General features: G+C 60.4%; 3 protein-coding genes across 7 annotated transcripts; 2 read left to right on the forward strand and 1 right to left on the reverse strand.

Annotated features, from left to right (window-relative positions):
* The first annotated feature begins 193 nt into the window (after nucleotides 1-193).
* On the forward strand, nucleotides 194-4,214 carry HMGCL (3-hydroxy-3-methylglutaryl-CoA lyase). 2 transcript variants are annotated; one of them, XM_085081000.1, is made up of 9 exons: nucleotides 194-352; nucleotides 710-796; nucleotides 1,003-1,110; nucleotides 1,461-1,556; nucleotides 1,882-2,030; nucleotides 2,398-2,461; nucleotides 2,714-2,902; nucleotides 3,165-3,290; nucleotides 3,619-4,214. In XM_085081000.1, exons 1-9 carry the CDS (start codon nucleotides 302-304, stop codon nucleotides 3,718-3,720), a joined length of 972 nt encoding a protein of 323 aa, XP_084937126.1. In that variant the 5' UTR covers nucleotides 194-301; the 3' UTR covers nucleotides 3,721-4,214. The 2 variants fall into 2 exon arrangements, with proteins under 2 accessions (XP_084937126.1, XP_084937128.1); XM_085081002.1 differs by lacking the exon at nucleotides 194-352 and adding an exon at nucleotides 484-586.
* Nucleotides 4,215-4,716: 502 nt separating this feature from the next.
* GALE (UDP-galactose-4-epimerase) lies at nucleotides 4,717-8,305 on the forward strand. Of its 2 annotated transcripts, none has more exons than XM_085080998.1 (11): nucleotides 4,717-4,807; nucleotides 5,621-5,747; nucleotides 5,819-5,934; nucleotides 6,149-6,262; nucleotides 6,385-6,561; nucleotides 6,642-6,755; nucleotides 6,839-6,905; nucleotides 6,991-7,076; nucleotides 7,188-7,265; nucleotides 7,377-7,491; nucleotides 7,569-8,305. In XM_085080998.1, exons 2-11 carry the CDS (start codon nucleotides 5,627-5,629, stop codon nucleotides 7,622-7,624), a joined length of 1,044 nt encoding a protein of 347 aa, XP_084937124.1. In that variant the 5' UTR covers nucleotides 4,717-4,807; nucleotides 5,621-5,626; the 3' UTR covers nucleotides 7,625-8,305. The 2 variants fall into 2 exon arrangements, with proteins under 2 accessions (XP_084937124.1, XP_084937125.1); XM_085080999.1 differs by lacking the exon at nucleotides 4,717-4,807 and adding an exon at nucleotides 5,234-5,351.
* A 1,370-nt stretch (nucleotides 8,306-9,675) lies between these two features.
* LYPLA2 (lysophospholipase 2) lies at nucleotides 9,676-16,450 on the reverse strand. Of its 3 annotated transcripts, none has more exons than XM_085081004.1 (10): nucleotides 16,321-16,450; nucleotides 14,028-14,132; nucleotides 13,171-13,202; nucleotides 12,525-12,590; nucleotides 12,137-12,184; nucleotides 11,885-11,955; nucleotides 11,610-11,683; nucleotides 11,387-11,488; nucleotides 11,054-11,230; nucleotides 9,676-10,545 (listed from the first exon to the last, which is right to left on the reverse strand). In XM_085081004.1, the coding sequence occupies exons 2-10, from the start codon at nucleotides 14,103-14,105 to the stop codon at nucleotides 10,495-10,497; spliced, it is 699 nt and encodes a 232-aa protein (XP_084937130.1). In that variant the 5' UTR covers nucleotides 14,106-14,132; nucleotides 16,321-16,450; the 3' UTR covers nucleotides 9,676-10,494. The 3 variants fall into 3 exon arrangements, with proteins under 3 accessions (XP_084937130.1, XP_084937132.1, XP_084937131.1); XM_085081006.1 differs by lacking the exon at nucleotides 16,321-16,450 and adding an exon at nucleotides 15,884-16,142; XM_085081005.1 differs by lacking the exon at nucleotides 16,321-16,450 and adding an exon at nucleotides 15,313-15,860.
* Between the last annotated feature and the right edge of the window lie 56 nt (nucleotides 16,451-16,506).

Below are 16,506 nucleotides of genomic sequence, written 5' to 3' on the forward strand. Positions count from 1 at the left end.
ATGGACAAACATCCAGCAGCGCCGGCTTCAGAGAGCCGGCTGAGCGCCAGCGACCTCACAGGAGCACAGCCCCGGCCCGGCGATGACGCCGTTACAAACAAAAAAAAGGGGACAGAAAGGGACAACAGAGCGATGGCCTCTTTGCCTCACAGCCCCACCATGTCGCTAACCTCTGTGGCGGAGCTGGGCGCATTCCAAAGCAAACAGCGCCGTGTTTACCCAGCGCGCCAGCCAGCGGGAAAGCAGCGCTATAAGTGCGCGGCGGGAGCGCGGCCGGGCAGTGCCGGCGACAGAGGGGAAGATGCCGCGGTGCGACACAGGCTCTGCGCTGTGGGACGGTGCCTGGGCACAGGTACGGCATGGCTCCGGAGGGAGCGAAGGGACGGAAGGCCGCGATGCCGGTGCCGGTGCTGATAGCAGTGTCGGTCCCGGTGCCACGTGGGGAGCGCGGCGGGGTGCGGCCATGTGACCGGGTTAGCCACGCCCTCTCTCTGTCACGTGCCGGGGGTGTGTGCGGTCACGTGAACAGGCGGCCATGGCGGCGGCGCGGCGGCTGCTTCCGCGCTGGGCTGGATCGCTGCGGCCCGTGAGCCACCGGCAGGGACCGGGGGACCGGGAGGGACAGGGGGACCGGGATGTGGGGGAGCGGGGCTGGAGCAGAGCGGGCCGAGGGCTCGGCGGGCTCGGCTGACTCTCCCCTCCGTGCCAGGTGAGCTCGGCGGCGGCGAGCGGCGCGTACCCGAAGCGAGTGAAGGTGGTGGAGGTTGCACCCCGCGATGGGCTCCAGAACGAGAAGGTACTGGCACTTCCAGGCTCCCTGCATCTCACTTCCAGCAGCTCCCGGGCGGTTCTCCAACCAAATCCCCCAAATGTCCCGCTGTGCCCACCAATCTTTTGATTTAAACGCTGCTTCTTTGATGTTGAATTTTTTTTCCCAATGGTGGGAATGTTTATGATGGCAATAATAACTCTAGGTCGTTTTTCTTTTCTTCTTCTTTTTAGAATATTGTACCCACACCAGTGAAGATCAATTTAATCAACATGCTGTCAGAGACTGGGCTGCAGGTCATCGAGGCCACCAGCTTCGTGTCCCCCAAGTGGGTTCCTCAGGTCAGTGTTCACACAGCATTTACAGGGGTGTGTTCTAAAAGCACAGCAATCCAATGATTCTGCTTGCTCCAAAATCCCTGTTACTGGGCAAGAACCAGAGGAGTTGTAATATCCCAGACCTTCCCTTTGGACTCTGGGGAAGAGCAAAGGGACAAGCAGGTGACACAAGCAGCACGTTGGCCTGACTGGCTGACCTCTGAGCCCTCCCAGTGTGCAATCTGTTCGCTGTTAGAGGCTCTGATCCCTCAATATTTCTGTTTCCATTATGAAAACAAATGTTCCTGATGATTTTCTGTCTGGCAGCAGTGGCAGTTGTCACCCTTACAGAGCTTTCCTGTTTTCCCTTGCAGATGGCTGATCACACTGAGGTCATGCAGGGCATTAATAAGTTACCTGGGATCAGTTACCCTGTGCTGACTCCAAACCTGAGGGGATTCCAGGCAGCGGTAAGGGCTGAGAATATCCACACTGTGGTGTTTGCAATCCCACCTGAGCCTTTGCTCTGCAAAGAGAAGTGTGTTATGGGGCTGGTTTGAGAAATCTCTGCCAAGAGATGCTATTGAAACCCTTGAATTAAGACTTGGCCATGAAATCGTGAAGTCGTGGCTCTGTTTGTCATTTCCCTCCCAAGAAAAATCACCTGGCTTTGTGATTTATAACAGAGTTATAACAGAATAACAGTGCTGGGTTAGGGGTTGGACCTGCTGATCTCAGGGGTCTTTTCCACCCTTAATGGTCCTGGGATTCCAGTTTGGGATTTTTGATTTGCAGGTAGCAGCAGGGGCCAAGGAGGTGTCGATCTTTGGGGCAGCATCTGAGCTGTTCAGCCAGAAAAACATCAACTGCTCCATAGAGGAGAGTCTGGAGAGGTTTGATGAGGTCATGAAGGCAGCAAGGGAAGCCAACATTCCTGTCAGAGGGTAAGGAATTCATTCCTGCAGCCAGAATTCCTGTCAGGGGGTAAGGAATTCCTGTTGGAATTCACCCATCATGTAATCATTCATTCTGGAATGATGTAGAATCATTTTGGACCAGATTTTCTTGGCAAATATCCCCCATGGAAGTACACAGATCACAAACCCAGCAGCACTGTGGGCTCATCTTGGCAAGTTTTTCACACCCCCAGAAGTACTTGTTGAAATCCTGTGACCTTTGGCCACTAGATTTCTGGAATATAAAATTAATTCTCCCATGCTATAGACATGGAAGATGCACAAGTCCTGACTGATTTATCTAGCAGAATCCCACTGCCCTTTTCCAGCTCAAAGTGGGTTTTTTTAACCACAGATATGTCTCCTGTGTCCTTGGATGTCCCTATGAAGGGAAGATTTCTGCAGCTAAAGTTGCAGAGGTGAGTCAATCATAAATACAACCAGAATTCCTGAGAGGGTTTTGACTCATTTTTGGGGATTTAGAGTGGGCACTGGGGCCTGTGGGAAAATTCCAGGTTCTCAGAGACTGGACCAGGGGAATTCAGGGAGGTTTGGGCAGCTGGAGGTTTTTAATCCCAGAGCAGAGTGTCCAGGGAATCACTGTACATCAGGACTCCAGCTGTGGGGAGGGAAGGATGTCCTTCTCAGTGCACATGCTGGCTGTTGCCCAGGTCTCCAAGAAGATGTACTCCATGGGGTGCTACGAGATCTCCCTGGGGGACACCATCGGCGTGGGCACGCCGGGCAGCATGAAGGAGATGCTGACAGTGGTCATGAAGGATGTGCCTGTGGGAGCTCTGGCTGTCCACTGCCATGACACCTATGGACAGGCTCTGGCCAACATCCTGGTGGCTCTCCAGGTAGGATTCCTGCTTTGGATCACCAACTTAGGGAATGGTTGGGTTGGAAAGACCTTAAAGCCCACCTTGTTCCACCCCCTGCTATGGGCAGGGACATCTCCCACTATCCCAGCTTGCTCTGAGCCCTGTCCAGCCTGGCCTGGGACACTTCCAGGGATGGGGCAGGGACACAAATAAATCATCTTCCCTTGGGGTGTTCTGTGCTTGCTTGGGAATTGCAGATTTGCTCCTCCCAGAGCAGCCCCTGACTGTCTGTTTGCAGATGGGGGTGAGTGTGGTCGACGCGTCCGTCGCTGGCCTTGGAGGATGTCCCTATGCCCAGGGAGCCTCTGGCAATGTGGCCACAGAGGATTTGGTGTACATGCTCAACGGGCTGGGCATCCACACGGTGAGTGGCAGTTGCCCTGGGCTCTGCTCAGGCCTCAGCAGGGGCAGAACTTGGCCCAGGGAGCCTGACGGTGGTGGGGACAGCTTGGGGGTCTCACTGGGTCTGGGGCCTGAAGTGACAGGACAAGGGGAGTGGGTTCACACTGCCAGAGGGCAGAGTTAGATGGGATATTAGGGGAAAAACACTCCTTGTGAGGGTGGGGAGGCCCTGGCACAGGGTGCCCAGAGGAGCTGTGGATGCCTGGCAGTGTCCACAGCCAGGCTGGATGGGGCTTGGAGCAGCCTGGGATGGTGGGAGATGTCCCTCAAGGTGTGCCTTTCCCATGCAGGGAGTGGATCTCCAGAAGCTGATGGACACAGGCACCTTCATTTGCAACGCTCTGAACAGAAAAACCAATTCCAAGGTGTCTCAGGCATCCTGCAGACTGTGACGGAGTGGAATTTCTCCTTGGATCAAGTAGAAACCGAGGATCCAGCACTGCCTGGGATTCCTCTCTGATCTCCCGAGCTCCTTCCAGCTCAGCATTTGAGAGGAAGCTCCAAATCCACCAGAATTATGAAGAAATGAAAGAATATTATATTCTATTGTATAATATTGGACCTTGAGCACTTCACCTTTTGCCTTAGAGAAGGGAGGGCATGGAGAGGCTGAGAAAAGCTCTGAGCAGACCAGCACCCACCAACTGCAGCCTGCAGAGCAAAGGACAATCCACAGATTTTCCAGTTAGAGCACTTCTCAGGTCAGGATTTCTCCCTCAACTCTCCCCTCTACAAATGTTAAGGTTGAGTCTAAAGCCTCCCCCTGTGCTCCAGGTGTCAGCCTGGGGCCATCTCAGCCTTTTGGGATTGTGGTACTGCACTGTGTATCTGTTGTAAGATACCTCTGAATACCAGGAGTAATAAACACATTATTTAATAGTCTAAACTGTTAAAAATTTGATTTGGCTGAACCAGCTAAACAGCTTTTGCTGCTGGTTTGGTTCCAGGTGTCTCTGCTGTGTGGGAATGCAGCTTTATGCTGGGCTGGGAGGGTAAGGAATTCTTGCCACCCACAGAGAGCAGAGAGTGTGAAACACCCCTGCTCTTGGCAGGGAACAGATCTTTGGGATCCCCACTCCAGCTCTTTATTTCCAATAATTTATTGAACAGTTTATTTGTGAGACTGGCGATGAACACATCTTGGCTGGGGCGGGGCTGCTTTGTGGCTGCACCTTTCCCTGCGTGCCGCGCCGCCTCTCCCCATCGCTCAATAAACTGTAACGATTAACAAACCTTCACTAATGAACGCTAATGAGGTGGGATCGGGCAGTGCCAGTTGGGTGCAGTGTGTTCCTCCCGCCGCCCGAGGGCGCTGCAGCCGCGCCTCCCTCCCGCGCGCTGTTTGGCCGCTCTCGCGCGCCGTCGCGCTGACACGTTTCCATGGAGGAGCCGCGCGCGTGGCGCGGGGGGGCGGGGCAATGGCCGGCCTTAAAGGGGCCGCGCCCCGCTCGGGGCTGAACGAGAGCGGCCGCACGGCAGGTGAGAGAGCGGGGGGACTGCAGGGGAAAGCGGGGAGCGGGCAGGGGGATGGACGTGCTGCCCTGCCCGGCCGTGCCCTCCTTCGGCAGGGAGAGCCCCAACCCCTGGCTAATTAGCCCTTGTGGTCATTCCAGGCCCTGGGGTAACTCCAGTCCCCGGGTCCGTTCTGCCCTCCGGTCCCTCCCGGCCGTCTCCCCATTCCCCACTGAAATCCGCGTTAATTTGCCTTCCCCCCCCTCTCCCACCTGGCCAGGTGCTGTTCATCCCCCCAGGCCCGGGACGGGGCGGTTTGGGGGGCTCAGGTCGGGTGGCAGGTCTGGGGACAGGAAATTCCCCAGTTCTGGCTCCACATCCCATGGTAACCCCGCGGGTTCTTCCCTCTGCTCCCGCTCCTTCCCGGGGACGGAGCCTGCAGCTCCCACAAACACCGCTGCGGTTTGCAGTGTCCCGAAGTCCACCTTCCCGGGGAGGAGGCATGGAGTGGAGCCAGCTCTGGGGAGGGAGGTTTGGCGCGTGTTAAGGAGCTGGAGATAAAACGGAATGGGTAAAGGGCAGAGCTGATACACCTGTGGGCACCATCCGAATTAATGAATGAATTAATTATTAGTGAGAACTCCTGCCCTTAGGGTAAAAATCTCAGCGATATCTGAGTCCAGGACCTTGACTGGGTTTATAGGCAGAAGCAGGGATGTGACACCTCCGTGTCCGGGAGGTGTGACCAGACCGGCAGGGAGTGCCCTTGGGAAGTACCTGGAGGCTGTGCTGACGTGACAGTGTCCGAGCTGAAGGATTTGGGGCTTCTTTCCCCCGCAGGGAACCATGGCAGAGAAGATCCTGGTGACGGGCGGCGCCGGCTACATCGGCAGCCACTGCGTGCTGGAGCTGCTGCAGGCGGGATATGTCCCCGTGGTCATCGACAACTTCTACAACGCCATCCGAGGTACGGGGAGCCCAATCCCAGCCCGGGCTGTGCCTGATTCCAGCCATCCCTCACTCTCCTCCGTTCCCCAGGGTCGGAGGAGCTCCCTGAGAGCCTCAGGCGTGTGCAGGAGATCGTGCACAAGCCTGTGTTCTTCCAGGAGCTCGACATCACGGACGAGGCTGCACTCCAGGAGCTCTTCAGGAAGGTGAGAGCAGGAGCTGCAGGGGCTTTGGGGGATCCCTGCCGGGGGTGGGAGCCAGGGGAGCAGGGAGGAAACGCTGTGCCCCAAATTCCTGTGGGCCATGGAGCCCCCCAGGCTGGCTGAACTGAGCTCCTGAGGGGAATCCAGGCTGGTTCCTGCCTGGAGCTCCCCTCTCCTGTTGCCTGGCACTGATGCCCAGCCCATTTTCCCCCTGCAGCACCGTTTCTCGGCCGTGATGCACTTTGCAGGGCTGAAGGCTGTGGGGGAATCTGTGCAGAAGCCTCTGGAGTATTACAGAGTGAACCTCACCGGGACCATCCGGCTGCTGGAGGTGAGAGGAGCTGGCTGGGATCCTGCCCTGGGATCCCTCTGCTCTCCCTGGGATCCAGCAGTGCCTGTGGAGAGCTGCCACAGCACACAGCTGGATTCAGTGCTGGCCATTCCCCTCCCCAGACCATGAAGGCCCACGGCGTGAGGAACATCGTGTTCAGCAGCTCTGCCACCGTCTATGGGGACCCCAAGTACCTCCCTCTGGATGAGAAGCACCCGGTCGGGGGCTGCACCAACCCCTACGGCAAATCCAAGTTCTTCATCGAGGAGATGATCCGGGATCTCTGCAAAGCAGAGAGGGTGAGGAGCCACCCCGTGGGGCTGGAGCCCAGCTCTGTCCCCAGGGGGGTGACCAGGCAGCTCCGTCTGTGTGTCCCCAGGACTGGAATGCTGTTCTCCTGCGCTACTTCAACCCCATCGGCGCCCACGAGTCGGGGATGATCGGAGAAGATCCTCAGGGGATCCCAAACAACCTCATGCCCTATGTGGCACAGGTAGCACCCCCCACACCCCCTGGGGGTTCGCAGGGAGGGGACACAGGGTGACAGGACTCCCATTGGCCTGTCCCTCTCTGCAGGTGGCTGTGGGACGCCGGGAATTCCTGAGCGTCTTTGGGAACGACTACAAGACGGACGATGGAACAGGTGCGTCATGGGATGGGTGGAATTTGGGATTCCCAAACCCCTGGCTGCACCCAGGGCTCTGCCCTCACCCTGTGCATCCCCACAGGAGTCAGGGATTACATCCACGTGGTGGATTTGGCCAAGGGCCACATTGCTGCTCTGAAGAAGCTCAAGGAGAACTGTGGCTGCAAGGTACAAACCTTGGCGTGCTGCCAGCCCTGAGGGAAGGTTTGGAGCTCCCAACCGGGGCTAAAGGGGGCCTGGCCTTTCTCCCCTTGATCCATGTCCATTTTCCTCCTCCAGATCTACAACCTGGGCACAGGCACCGGCTACTCCGTGCTGCAGATGGTCCGGGCCATGGAGAAAGCCTCGGGGAGGGAGGTAAGGGTGGAGCTGCAGGGCCACAGAGGCTCCCACAGACCCCCCAGTGCCCCCAGCAGCCCTGGCAGTGTCCCCTCAGCTCCCCAGCCCACGGTGCTGCTCTCCCTGCAGATCAAGTACCGGATCACAGCCCGGCGGGAGGGAGACGTGGCCTCCTGCTATGCTGACCCCGCGCTGGCCGAGCGGGAGCTGGGCTGGAAAGCTGCCTTTGGCCTGGACAAGATGTGTAAGGGCATCCCCTCCCTGGCACAGCAGGCACTGCCAGCCCCCTGTCCTCCCTCACCTCCCTTCTCCCCGTTCCAGGTGAGGACCTGTGGCGCTGGCAGCTGCAGAACCCCACGGGCTTCAGCAAGAACTGAGCTGTGGCTGAGGGCTGGCCGGGTCTGGGGGCTGCTCTGAGCCAGCCCTGCCTCCTTCCCCGAGGGCTGTCAGCATCCTGGGAAAGCAGTTCCAGCTCCCCCTCCTGCCTCTGGCACGGGGCAGGAAGGCTGGAGCATCCTCAGCCTCTCCATTCCTCCTCATCCTCATCCCCCCAAGTCTTTGCATCTCACAGAGCAGAACCACACTGGAGAACAGAGCCAGGGCCTGGTTTGGCACCCAGGAACCTCCCACTCCCCCCTCCCACAGCGACCAGTCACATTCCAAAGCCACCGTGGCTCCTTTCCCCAGCCCAGGTCTCCAGGGCTACACCCCCTCCTTTTCCCTGCCCCCCAGCATGGTTTTGGGGACCAAATCTCATCTCCCACATCTCCTGCTGAGCCGGAGAAGCTCCTGCCCAGGGCTGTGCCACAGCCACCCCTCGGTGCCTGGCTTGGCCTCCTGTGGCAGCCACTTCCCAAATGCCATTGCCAAAGGCTGCCCAGAGCCAGCTCTGCCCGCCTGGCACACACTGCTCCTCTTTATTCCTGGCAGCTCCCAGGGCTCCACCAGGCAGGGATGACGCAGTCAGCCCCGTGTGCTGTCGGCTGGATGAATAACTTATGCTCTTAAATTATGAATCGAGCTTTTGATTTGTTTTAAAATAAACTTTCCTACTTTCTGAGTGGCAGCTTTGTTCTGCTTCCCCTCAGCCAGAGCTGCTGCCCCCAAAAATGGCACCCTGGGGCCCCATGCCAACCCCACTCCCCCCAGATCTCTCCTCCTGCCAAGCCAGGGATGACGCCAGCTCAGCTCCGGGATAGGTTCAGGATTTATTTCACCTTGATTCTCCGTGGAACGCACGCACGCACACACACACAAAAAACCCCAAACATGTACAAGGAAGACGAGAGAGAGAAGAAAAACAAAAAAAAAAAAAACAACCCAAAGCTGTATTGAGGAATGGAGAGAAGCCGTTCTCCCTCCCGCGTTCCCGGCACTGCTCGGGCAGGGAGTGAGCAGGAATGCTCTGCAGAGGGGCCCAGCAGGGCCCCCAGGGATGGTCCTGGGCCCCCCATCACACATGGTTCCAGTTCACAGTCAAACAGGTCAGTCTGTCCATCACCAGCCCTTGGTAGCCCCGGGGAGCTGCACTCCCACCCCAGCCAGCCCCTGGTGACCCCAGGGAGCTGCACTCATGTCCCCCAGCTGAGCATGGCGGGTGGGGCACAGCAGCATTAAAACACAGCATCAAAGAGCCAGCAGGGCTGAGCCCAGGGCAGGGGCAGAGCTGAGCTCCCCTCGGTGCCAGCAGCAGCTCTGCTGGTTTCAGACTTCCTAAAAGGGGCCAAAAATAAAACCCCAAGCCAAGCCCCCAGCCAAGGGCAGCTCCCATGATCCGATTCTCGGTTATTGCTTTGCGCATCCCGGGCGGGGAGGGCAGGGCTGGAGCAGAGCTGCTGGGGCTGAGCAGCCCCAGAGCTCCCTCGGAGCCCCCCGGAGCAGCCCTCACCTCGCTGGCACCGGGCAGAGGCTCCCTGGGGCTGGGCAGGGGGAGCAGGGCCAGCCCTGGGGCCAGGGGAATGTGGGATGATTTCAAAGCCATGATCAGCCCCAGGCAGGGGCTCAGCCCGGGGGAACAGGGGAGGTGAGGGCAGAGCTGCTCCACAGCCACTGCCCTGGGCCCTGGGAGAGGGGAGGGTCGGCCAGGAGGCCACCCAGAGGAGACATTCGGGGCCCTGTGCCCAGGGAGTTGCTCCCCAGCACGGTAACAGCATTCAGGAGGGGACAAGCCACAGGTGAGGGACCCTGGTGATTGTACATGAGGGGGCAAGAACCCCCAGCCCCGGGGAGCAGGGAGACCCCCAGGAGCACAGAGGATGGGGCACAGCAGCACCCAGGGCTCAGATGCTGGTGAGATGATGCTTGGGAGCAAAGCTGCTCCTTCCAGCTGCACCAGGAGCCAAACCCGGGGCCAGGGACCCCACCTCACCTCTCCCTCCCCGAGCCAGCCCAAGTCCAAAGGGAAGGACGAGTAGCAGCAAGAGAGACATTAAAGACGGGGCCGGTGGCTCTGTGAGTGTAAACGAAGCTTGGGGGCTCCGGGGGTGCAGAGCTGGGCTGGGGGGTGAGATGCCTCTGGGACCCCCGCGGGGCCGAGGAGGAGGTGGAGATTGTAAAAGCGACAAGAGGAGGAGGAGGAGCAGGTGGAAGGAGGTGATTATCTCGGGAGGGCAGAGCTGCCCAGGCCGATGGCTGAGGGAGTGTGCGTGTGTGACAGGCAGGGCCGTGCGGGAGGTGCGGGAGCGGCGCTGACCCTCCCTGCCGGCCCCGGGCAGCCTTTGGCGGTCCCAGCCCAGGGCAGAGCTGCCCCGGGGCCTGCAGGCGTCCGCAGGGGAGTCCCGGGTTCCTGAGCTCTGATTGAAAACCCGTGAGTCACCTGAGGCCGAGAGCAGCCAGCGAGGGCAGAGCGCTGAGCCCCGCAGTGCCCCGGCCCTGCCCCACTCCTCCCGCCGCACCCGCGCACGTCCCGCCCCTAATACTGGTACAAAAACCCCAAACCCAACAGGAGAACCTCACCCGCGCCGTGCCAGCCCCGCGGGGGGCCGAGGGGACTGTGACCCCCCGGGAACCGCTGGGAGCCAGAGCAGGAGAGAAAAGGCCACTCCCAGACTCGCCTCAGGCAGCTCCGGTGAGCAGCGGGAGAGCCGGGCAGCCGCGGCCGGAGGGGAGGCGGTGCGAGGACACGGGCGGGTGTGGCGGGAGGTGCGGTGAGGGCCATGGCTTCCGTTTGCAGCAGGCGGGGCACGGGGGACAGACGGGCGGCTGTGACCTCGGCACCCTCCCCTGCGACAGTCCCGAGTGGCTCTGCTCAGATCCGGGGCAGCAGTTTCTCGATGAACTCCTTCACCGCCATCATCTCCTGCGGGGAGCACACAGCCTGTCACTCCAGGGCTCCCCAAAAGGCCGGGATGTGCCCCGAGAATTGGGCACGAGGCTCTGCAGCCTCCCCAGAGTAAACTGGGAACAAATATATGCCACATGTTCCCTGCCCTGCCTGACGCACAGTCCTGGGGTTGGTCCCAAAGGTGATCCTGCCCCTGGGGGTCACAGCATCACAGAATATCCTGAGGTGGAAGGGACCCCCAAGAATCATCCAGTCCCACCCCTGGCCCTGCACAGACACCCCAACAATCCACCCTGTGCATCCCTGAGAGCATTGCCCAAACGCTCCTGGAGCTCTGGCAGCCTCAGGCTGTGCCCATTCCACGGGGAGCCTGGGCAGTGCCCAACACCCTTGGGGGGAAGAACCTTTCCCTGATCTTCAACCCAACCCTCCCCTGGCACAGCTCCAGGCCATTCCCATATGTCCCACCACTGATCCCCACCCAGGGGTCTCCCATCCCCTCCCTCCACCCCGCAGCACTGACCTGAGGACAGGAACTGTGCATCACGCCGGGGTAGGTTTTGAACTGCACCTTGGTGGGGGTGACGACAGACTTGAGCTTCTCGGCAGTGAGAGCCCCGAAGCGCACAGGGATCATGGGATCCATCTCCCCGTGGCACTGCAGGATGGCGATGTCCTTGTTCACGCCGTTGTTCGCCGCCTGCCACCACCAGGGGACACTCAGGTGAGGGGACACCAATGGGACAGGGCAGATGCTTTGTTTGCAGCCCAGCCCATCACCCAGCAGCTCCCCTCCTCAGGAGGGCTGCGGGAGATGGGGAATCCCCCATCCCGAGGGTCTCTACACATGGAATACCTGCGGGAAGGCCTTGTGGAGAGGGAGCCAGCAGCTGAGCGCCACGATCCCGGCCAGCTGGTGCTGGCAGGTGAGAGCTGTGTACAGCGACAAGGCACCGCCCTGCAGCAGGGGAGGGTGCAATTAGTGCCACGGGGGACCCAGGGACACCCTCAGCTCACACACCCACCCATCGCCCTGTGAGGGGTGTCTTTGGAGCAGGAATTGGGGTCCCGACCCTCACCTGTGAGAAGCCCCCCAGGATGATGCGGTTGGGGGGGATCCCATTCTTCATCTCGTGCTCAATGATTGCTTTAACTGTAAGGAGATGGGAGGAATGGGTCAGTGGAAGGGGAGGGGGAGATGAAAAGCATCACCTCAGGGTGCACATCAGGGACAGGGAGGTGCCAGAGAGCCCAGGGAGAAGGTTTGCTGGGATCACAGGTGAGCAGAAAGGAAAGAGAGGTGGAAAGAGACCCCTGCTTCCCCCGCTTCAGTCTCAGAGAGAGAGTTTCTTACTGTTTTCTGCGGCTTTCTTGATCCCAGCTTCATCCTCGGGTGCATCTGGAGTCAATCCCATCAGGTCAAACCTGGGAGAAGCAGCAGGGTCAGCCCAAGCCTCTCCCAGCAGCCAGAGTGTGAGGAGGCAGGAGCTGCGTGTGCTCTGCCCTTCCCTGGCCCCCACAGGGCAGTGGTTTGGGCTCTTCAGTCCCCCAGTCCCTCTCACTCCCCAAAAGGGTCCCACCCAGCCCTGTCCCCCAAAGCACTGACCAGGAGGGCATGACCATCTTCATGTTGAGGGTCACCGGGATCCGGGGCCTGTGGAGGAACATTTTGGGTGGTTTAGCTCAGGTCTGAGGAGAGCAGGAGGACCAACACTTGTCCCCTTCCTGCAGAGCTCCCTCCTGCCTGACCAGGGGATAGGGAAGGAGCTCCAGTGCCTTTGTCCTTCCCTGCAGCCACCAGGGACAAGCAGAGGACAGGAGGGGAAAGAAAAGAGCGTCTGGTGCTGTTCAGCTCTGTGGGAGCAGCTCTGCCTGCAGCAGGAACAGGCTCTGCCTGGCTGGGCAGCCCTGCTGGGCTCAGGCCACCATCTGCCTCCCCCAAGAGCCTTGGCAGCCTCAGAGCCCCCCAAGAAGCCCCCCAGGGCAGCACTTACGCGTGAGGGCAGATGTATTTCACATAAGGGAGGCGGATGGAGGAGAGAGCATCGGCCCAGCTGTGCCTGGGGAGGGACAGGAGAGATGAGTGCAAGGCTCCTGTGAGCCATTTTTCTGTGAGCCACCCCTCCCCTCAGCTTAGTGACCCACCCCATCAGCCTGAACCCCCTGTGATGCCCCCCAGCACCGATCCCCTCTGAGGGCAGCACACAAAGCCCCGGAGCTGCAGGCAGGGAGCACAGGGAGGTGGGAATCTCCTGGACAGGGAGAAGCCCTTTGTCACCACCGTGGGACCTCCGAGGTGGCTTTGCACAATGAAGATGCCCTCAGCCAGGCCCAGCCCAGCTGCCAGCCCTGCCAAAGACTGGAAAAGCCGCAGTGCTTATCAGCAATCCCTGAAGGCAGCACAGAATCCACCCGCGGGGGGTGGGGGGCTGCCAGAATCATAAATATTCAAGTGCAGACAGCTGCCGGCAGCGATTCCCTGCCATTCCCTGCGAGGTTGGTGCAGGAATGGCAGCCAACCCCAGCCCAAAGCCCCACACGAATCTTGGAGATGCCTCAGGGGAAAGCAGCAGCCAAGGGCCACGATCAGCATCTGGCAAACCACACATCCCAGCCTGAGCCAGCTCCGGGGATACTCACCCCGTGTCTCCAAGGCCATGTAGGAAAATGACCTGTTAAGTTGAACAGAGAGGGAAGGGAGTTAGTTGGTGTGAGAGTCGTGCCTTGGGAGGGGGCAGGGCTGGGCTGGGCTGGCAGGGAGGTGGCAAATGGACACTTAGTCACCAACCCGAAGAGGCTCAAATTAGCTCAGGACACGTCTGTGCTGCTGGAGCACGGCGGATGGGTGGGTCAGGGATGTGGTGTCATCCTGCCACAGGCAGGTCCCAACTCCTCAGCACAGCACAGGGACGAGGAGTGACAGATCATTCCACGAGGAATGGCACCACAGCAGGGGCCCAGCCTGAATCCCAGAATGGGATCTTAAAGCTCATCCCATTCCATCCCCTGCCATGGACAGGGACACCTTCCACCACCCCAGGTTGTTCCAAGCCCTGTCCAGCCTGGCCTTGGACACTGCTAGGGATGGAGCAGCCACAGCTTCCCTGGGCACCCTGTGCCAGGGCCTCACCACCCTCACAGGGAGGAATTTCTTCCCTGAATCACCAAGGACTCACAAATCCACCTCCACAGCCTTTTCATCTCCAGCTAGAGCAATCCCTAAGCCTCGGGGAGCAGAGGGAAGGCAGCCTGCAGACCCCAGGGAAGGACTGGGGGGGTTCCTTTGGGAGATTTGCTTTTAAAAGCTTAAACATCCCAATCAGCCCCAACTCCCACAGCCTTCCCAGAGCGGCAATGCTTTCCCTGTGCTCCCACACAGCCCAACCCATGGAAAGCCACCTCACTGGCCTTGCCTCCTCCGTGCTGGGCTCCTGTGAACCTGAGGGAGCAGCTCCCTGTTTCCCAAGGGGAGCAGCAGGGGAGGGTGCAGCCCTTACCGCAGCAGTCTCGCGCTCTGCCCCTGACACGGTGACAGCGTCGGCGAGGAGGGGGACAGACATGTTGTTACCACACATACACCGAGAGGGACTCGACACTGGCACCTGCGGGACACAGAGGTGAGGCAGGGAAACAAACCTCTCAGCCCCCCTTCGGCAGCTGCTCAGCCCAGAGGAGCAGCTGTTTGGGGGAAAATTGAAGAGCAGGTGGAGGCTTTGATGTTGAAGCCCTTGGGACATGTCACCCCAAGCCTGGCCTGGCAGTGCTGGAGAGTCCAGCAGCAGCAAACACTCCCTGTTGTGGCAGCATTAGGACAAGTGCGTGGGGGGCTGGAAGTGTTAAAATTAGCTTGGAAATTACACCTCAGAGCCCAAGTTATTCCTGTGGCTGCAGCGGCGTGGGCAGAGGGCGGCTGGGCAGTGCAGCCTCAGCATCCCTTCATTCCCGAATCCCTCCATGCCTTCCCGGAGCCTGACCCACATCTGATCCAGAAGCAGGAAACCCTTGGCACGCAGCAGCACAGCCTCTGCTGCACCAGTAAAGGTCCAGCCCTGTTTTATGGAGCTGTTTAGGATGAACCAGAGAGCTGGGAGCTGGTCTGAGCCCCCCCAGGGATGGAGGACATCCTTGTGCCTGCCCAGCACAGCAGGCAGGGTCACCACGGCTGTCCTGTCACCTTCCAGATTGCAGATCCCGCAGAGCTGACAGCCCCCACAACACCTTCAGCCACAACAATCCACAGTGTTTGCTCCCACTCCAGCACAACACACAACTCCAGCTCCCCACGAGGCCTCCCCGACCCCACTGACCCATCAGGACTAATTAGATCAGAGCTCATTTCGGGGGCTGCCACCATCCCCCAGGAGCAGGATCAGCTTCTGGAGCACGATTACAGAATATCCCGAGCTGGAAGGGATGAAGGATCATCGGGTCCAAGCCCAGCAATCCACCCTGTGCATCCCTGGGAGCGCTGTCCAAATGCTCCTGGAGCTCTGGCAGCCTTAGGCTGTGCCCATTCTCTGGGGAGCCTGGGCAGTGCCAGCACCCTCTGGGGGAAGAACCTTTCCCTGATACCCAACCCAAATCCCCCCTGGCACAGCTCCAGGTCCTGTCCCTGCTCACAGGGAGCACAGATCAGAGCTGCCCCTCAGAAAACCTTTCCTCAACCTCCACACTCTGCTCCAGCTTCACCTCCCACATCAGCACCATCCCCAGCAGATCGAGGCGACACAGGATCACCCCAAACCCTCCCCAAAACCCCGGCATCCCAGCAGCCAGCCTTACCCACGAGAAACAGCCTGCTCCCTCTCCCAGCCCGGCCAAGACCTGCCCGACTCGTTCCACCGACTGCTCGTCAGCGGCTTCCCGACTCAAATAAAAACACCGGGAAGGAGCAGCTCCCCGGATCTGACACAGCCACGCTGCCCACGTGCTCGTGTGTACTCCAGGGGCAAAACAACTGGCCGGGACAAACCGCACCTGCCAAAAATCCTGGCGGGCAGAGCCAGAAATAAAGCATCTTCCCCTGGCACGGGATGGGATGCACTCCCTGAGCGCTGCCTTGGTGAGATTCCAGGGAAAGCAGGGCTTGGGAAGGGCAGAGCTCTCCCTGGAATCCCCAAACAGCCCATGGAGAGCCCTGGGAATCGCCGGGGATCTTCCTGAAGGGAACAAAAGGGAACCCAGAGCGGCGGGGAGGATTGAAGCCCTCAGAGGTGTCTGCGCGGCTGCAAATGCACAAACACAGCCGGCAGGTCAATTCGGGGCCCATTCGGGCTGACTGGAGCTGTCGCACCCCGAACAGACCCCACCAGTGATGGAAAGGCGTTCATCGGGGTTAATTAGCGCTAATTACCGTGCCTCAGCCTCTCCCCCGGGCCCGAAGCCCCGCGGGGAGCGGAATCCAGCGGGGGGCTGGAGAAATCCCGCCTGGAAGCGGATGGAGGCGGGAAGCCCACGGCCGGGAGCGCCGGTTGTCCGCCAAACCGGGGCTCCGGGGGGTTCCCTGCAGGCTGCGGGCGCTGAGGGCTCGGAAAGGCCCCCGCGGGCGGGAAAGGCCGGCCCGTTACCTCACGGCAGGCCCCCGGCTCCTCCACCGCCGCTCTGCCCTCCAACCCCCCGTTAAGCCCCGGGAAGGGCCCCGCCGCCCCCCCACCATCCCCGCCGCCCTCACGGAACTGCCCCCCCCCGCCCGCAGCAGTGGTACGCTCCCCCCGCCGCGCCGCTCCCCGGTTCCGCCCCCCCCGCCGCGCCCCGGTGGTACATGCCGCCCCCCCCACACCCCCCCCGCACCTCTCCCGCGGCCCGGCGCGCGCGCTCCTCGCGGCTCCCCCTGACGCGCTGCCACCGGAACTTCCGCCAGCGCGGGGGAAGTGACGTTAAACGGCGCCGGTGGCGACGGGGCGGCCATGGTGGAAACGGGCAGCGAGCGCATCCCGCTGCGAACCCCGCCGCAGGCCCCGGGCCGCCCTCCCCACA

This window comes from Lichenostomus cassidix, chromosome 23 (assembly GCF_008360975.1).
Source record: "Lichenostomus cassidix isolate B80296 chromosome 23, HeHo_3.0, whole genome shotgun sequence".
Taxonomy (NCBI): domain Eukaryota; kingdom Metazoa; phylum Chordata; class Aves; order Passeriformes; family Meliphagidae; genus Lichenostomus; species Lichenostomus cassidix.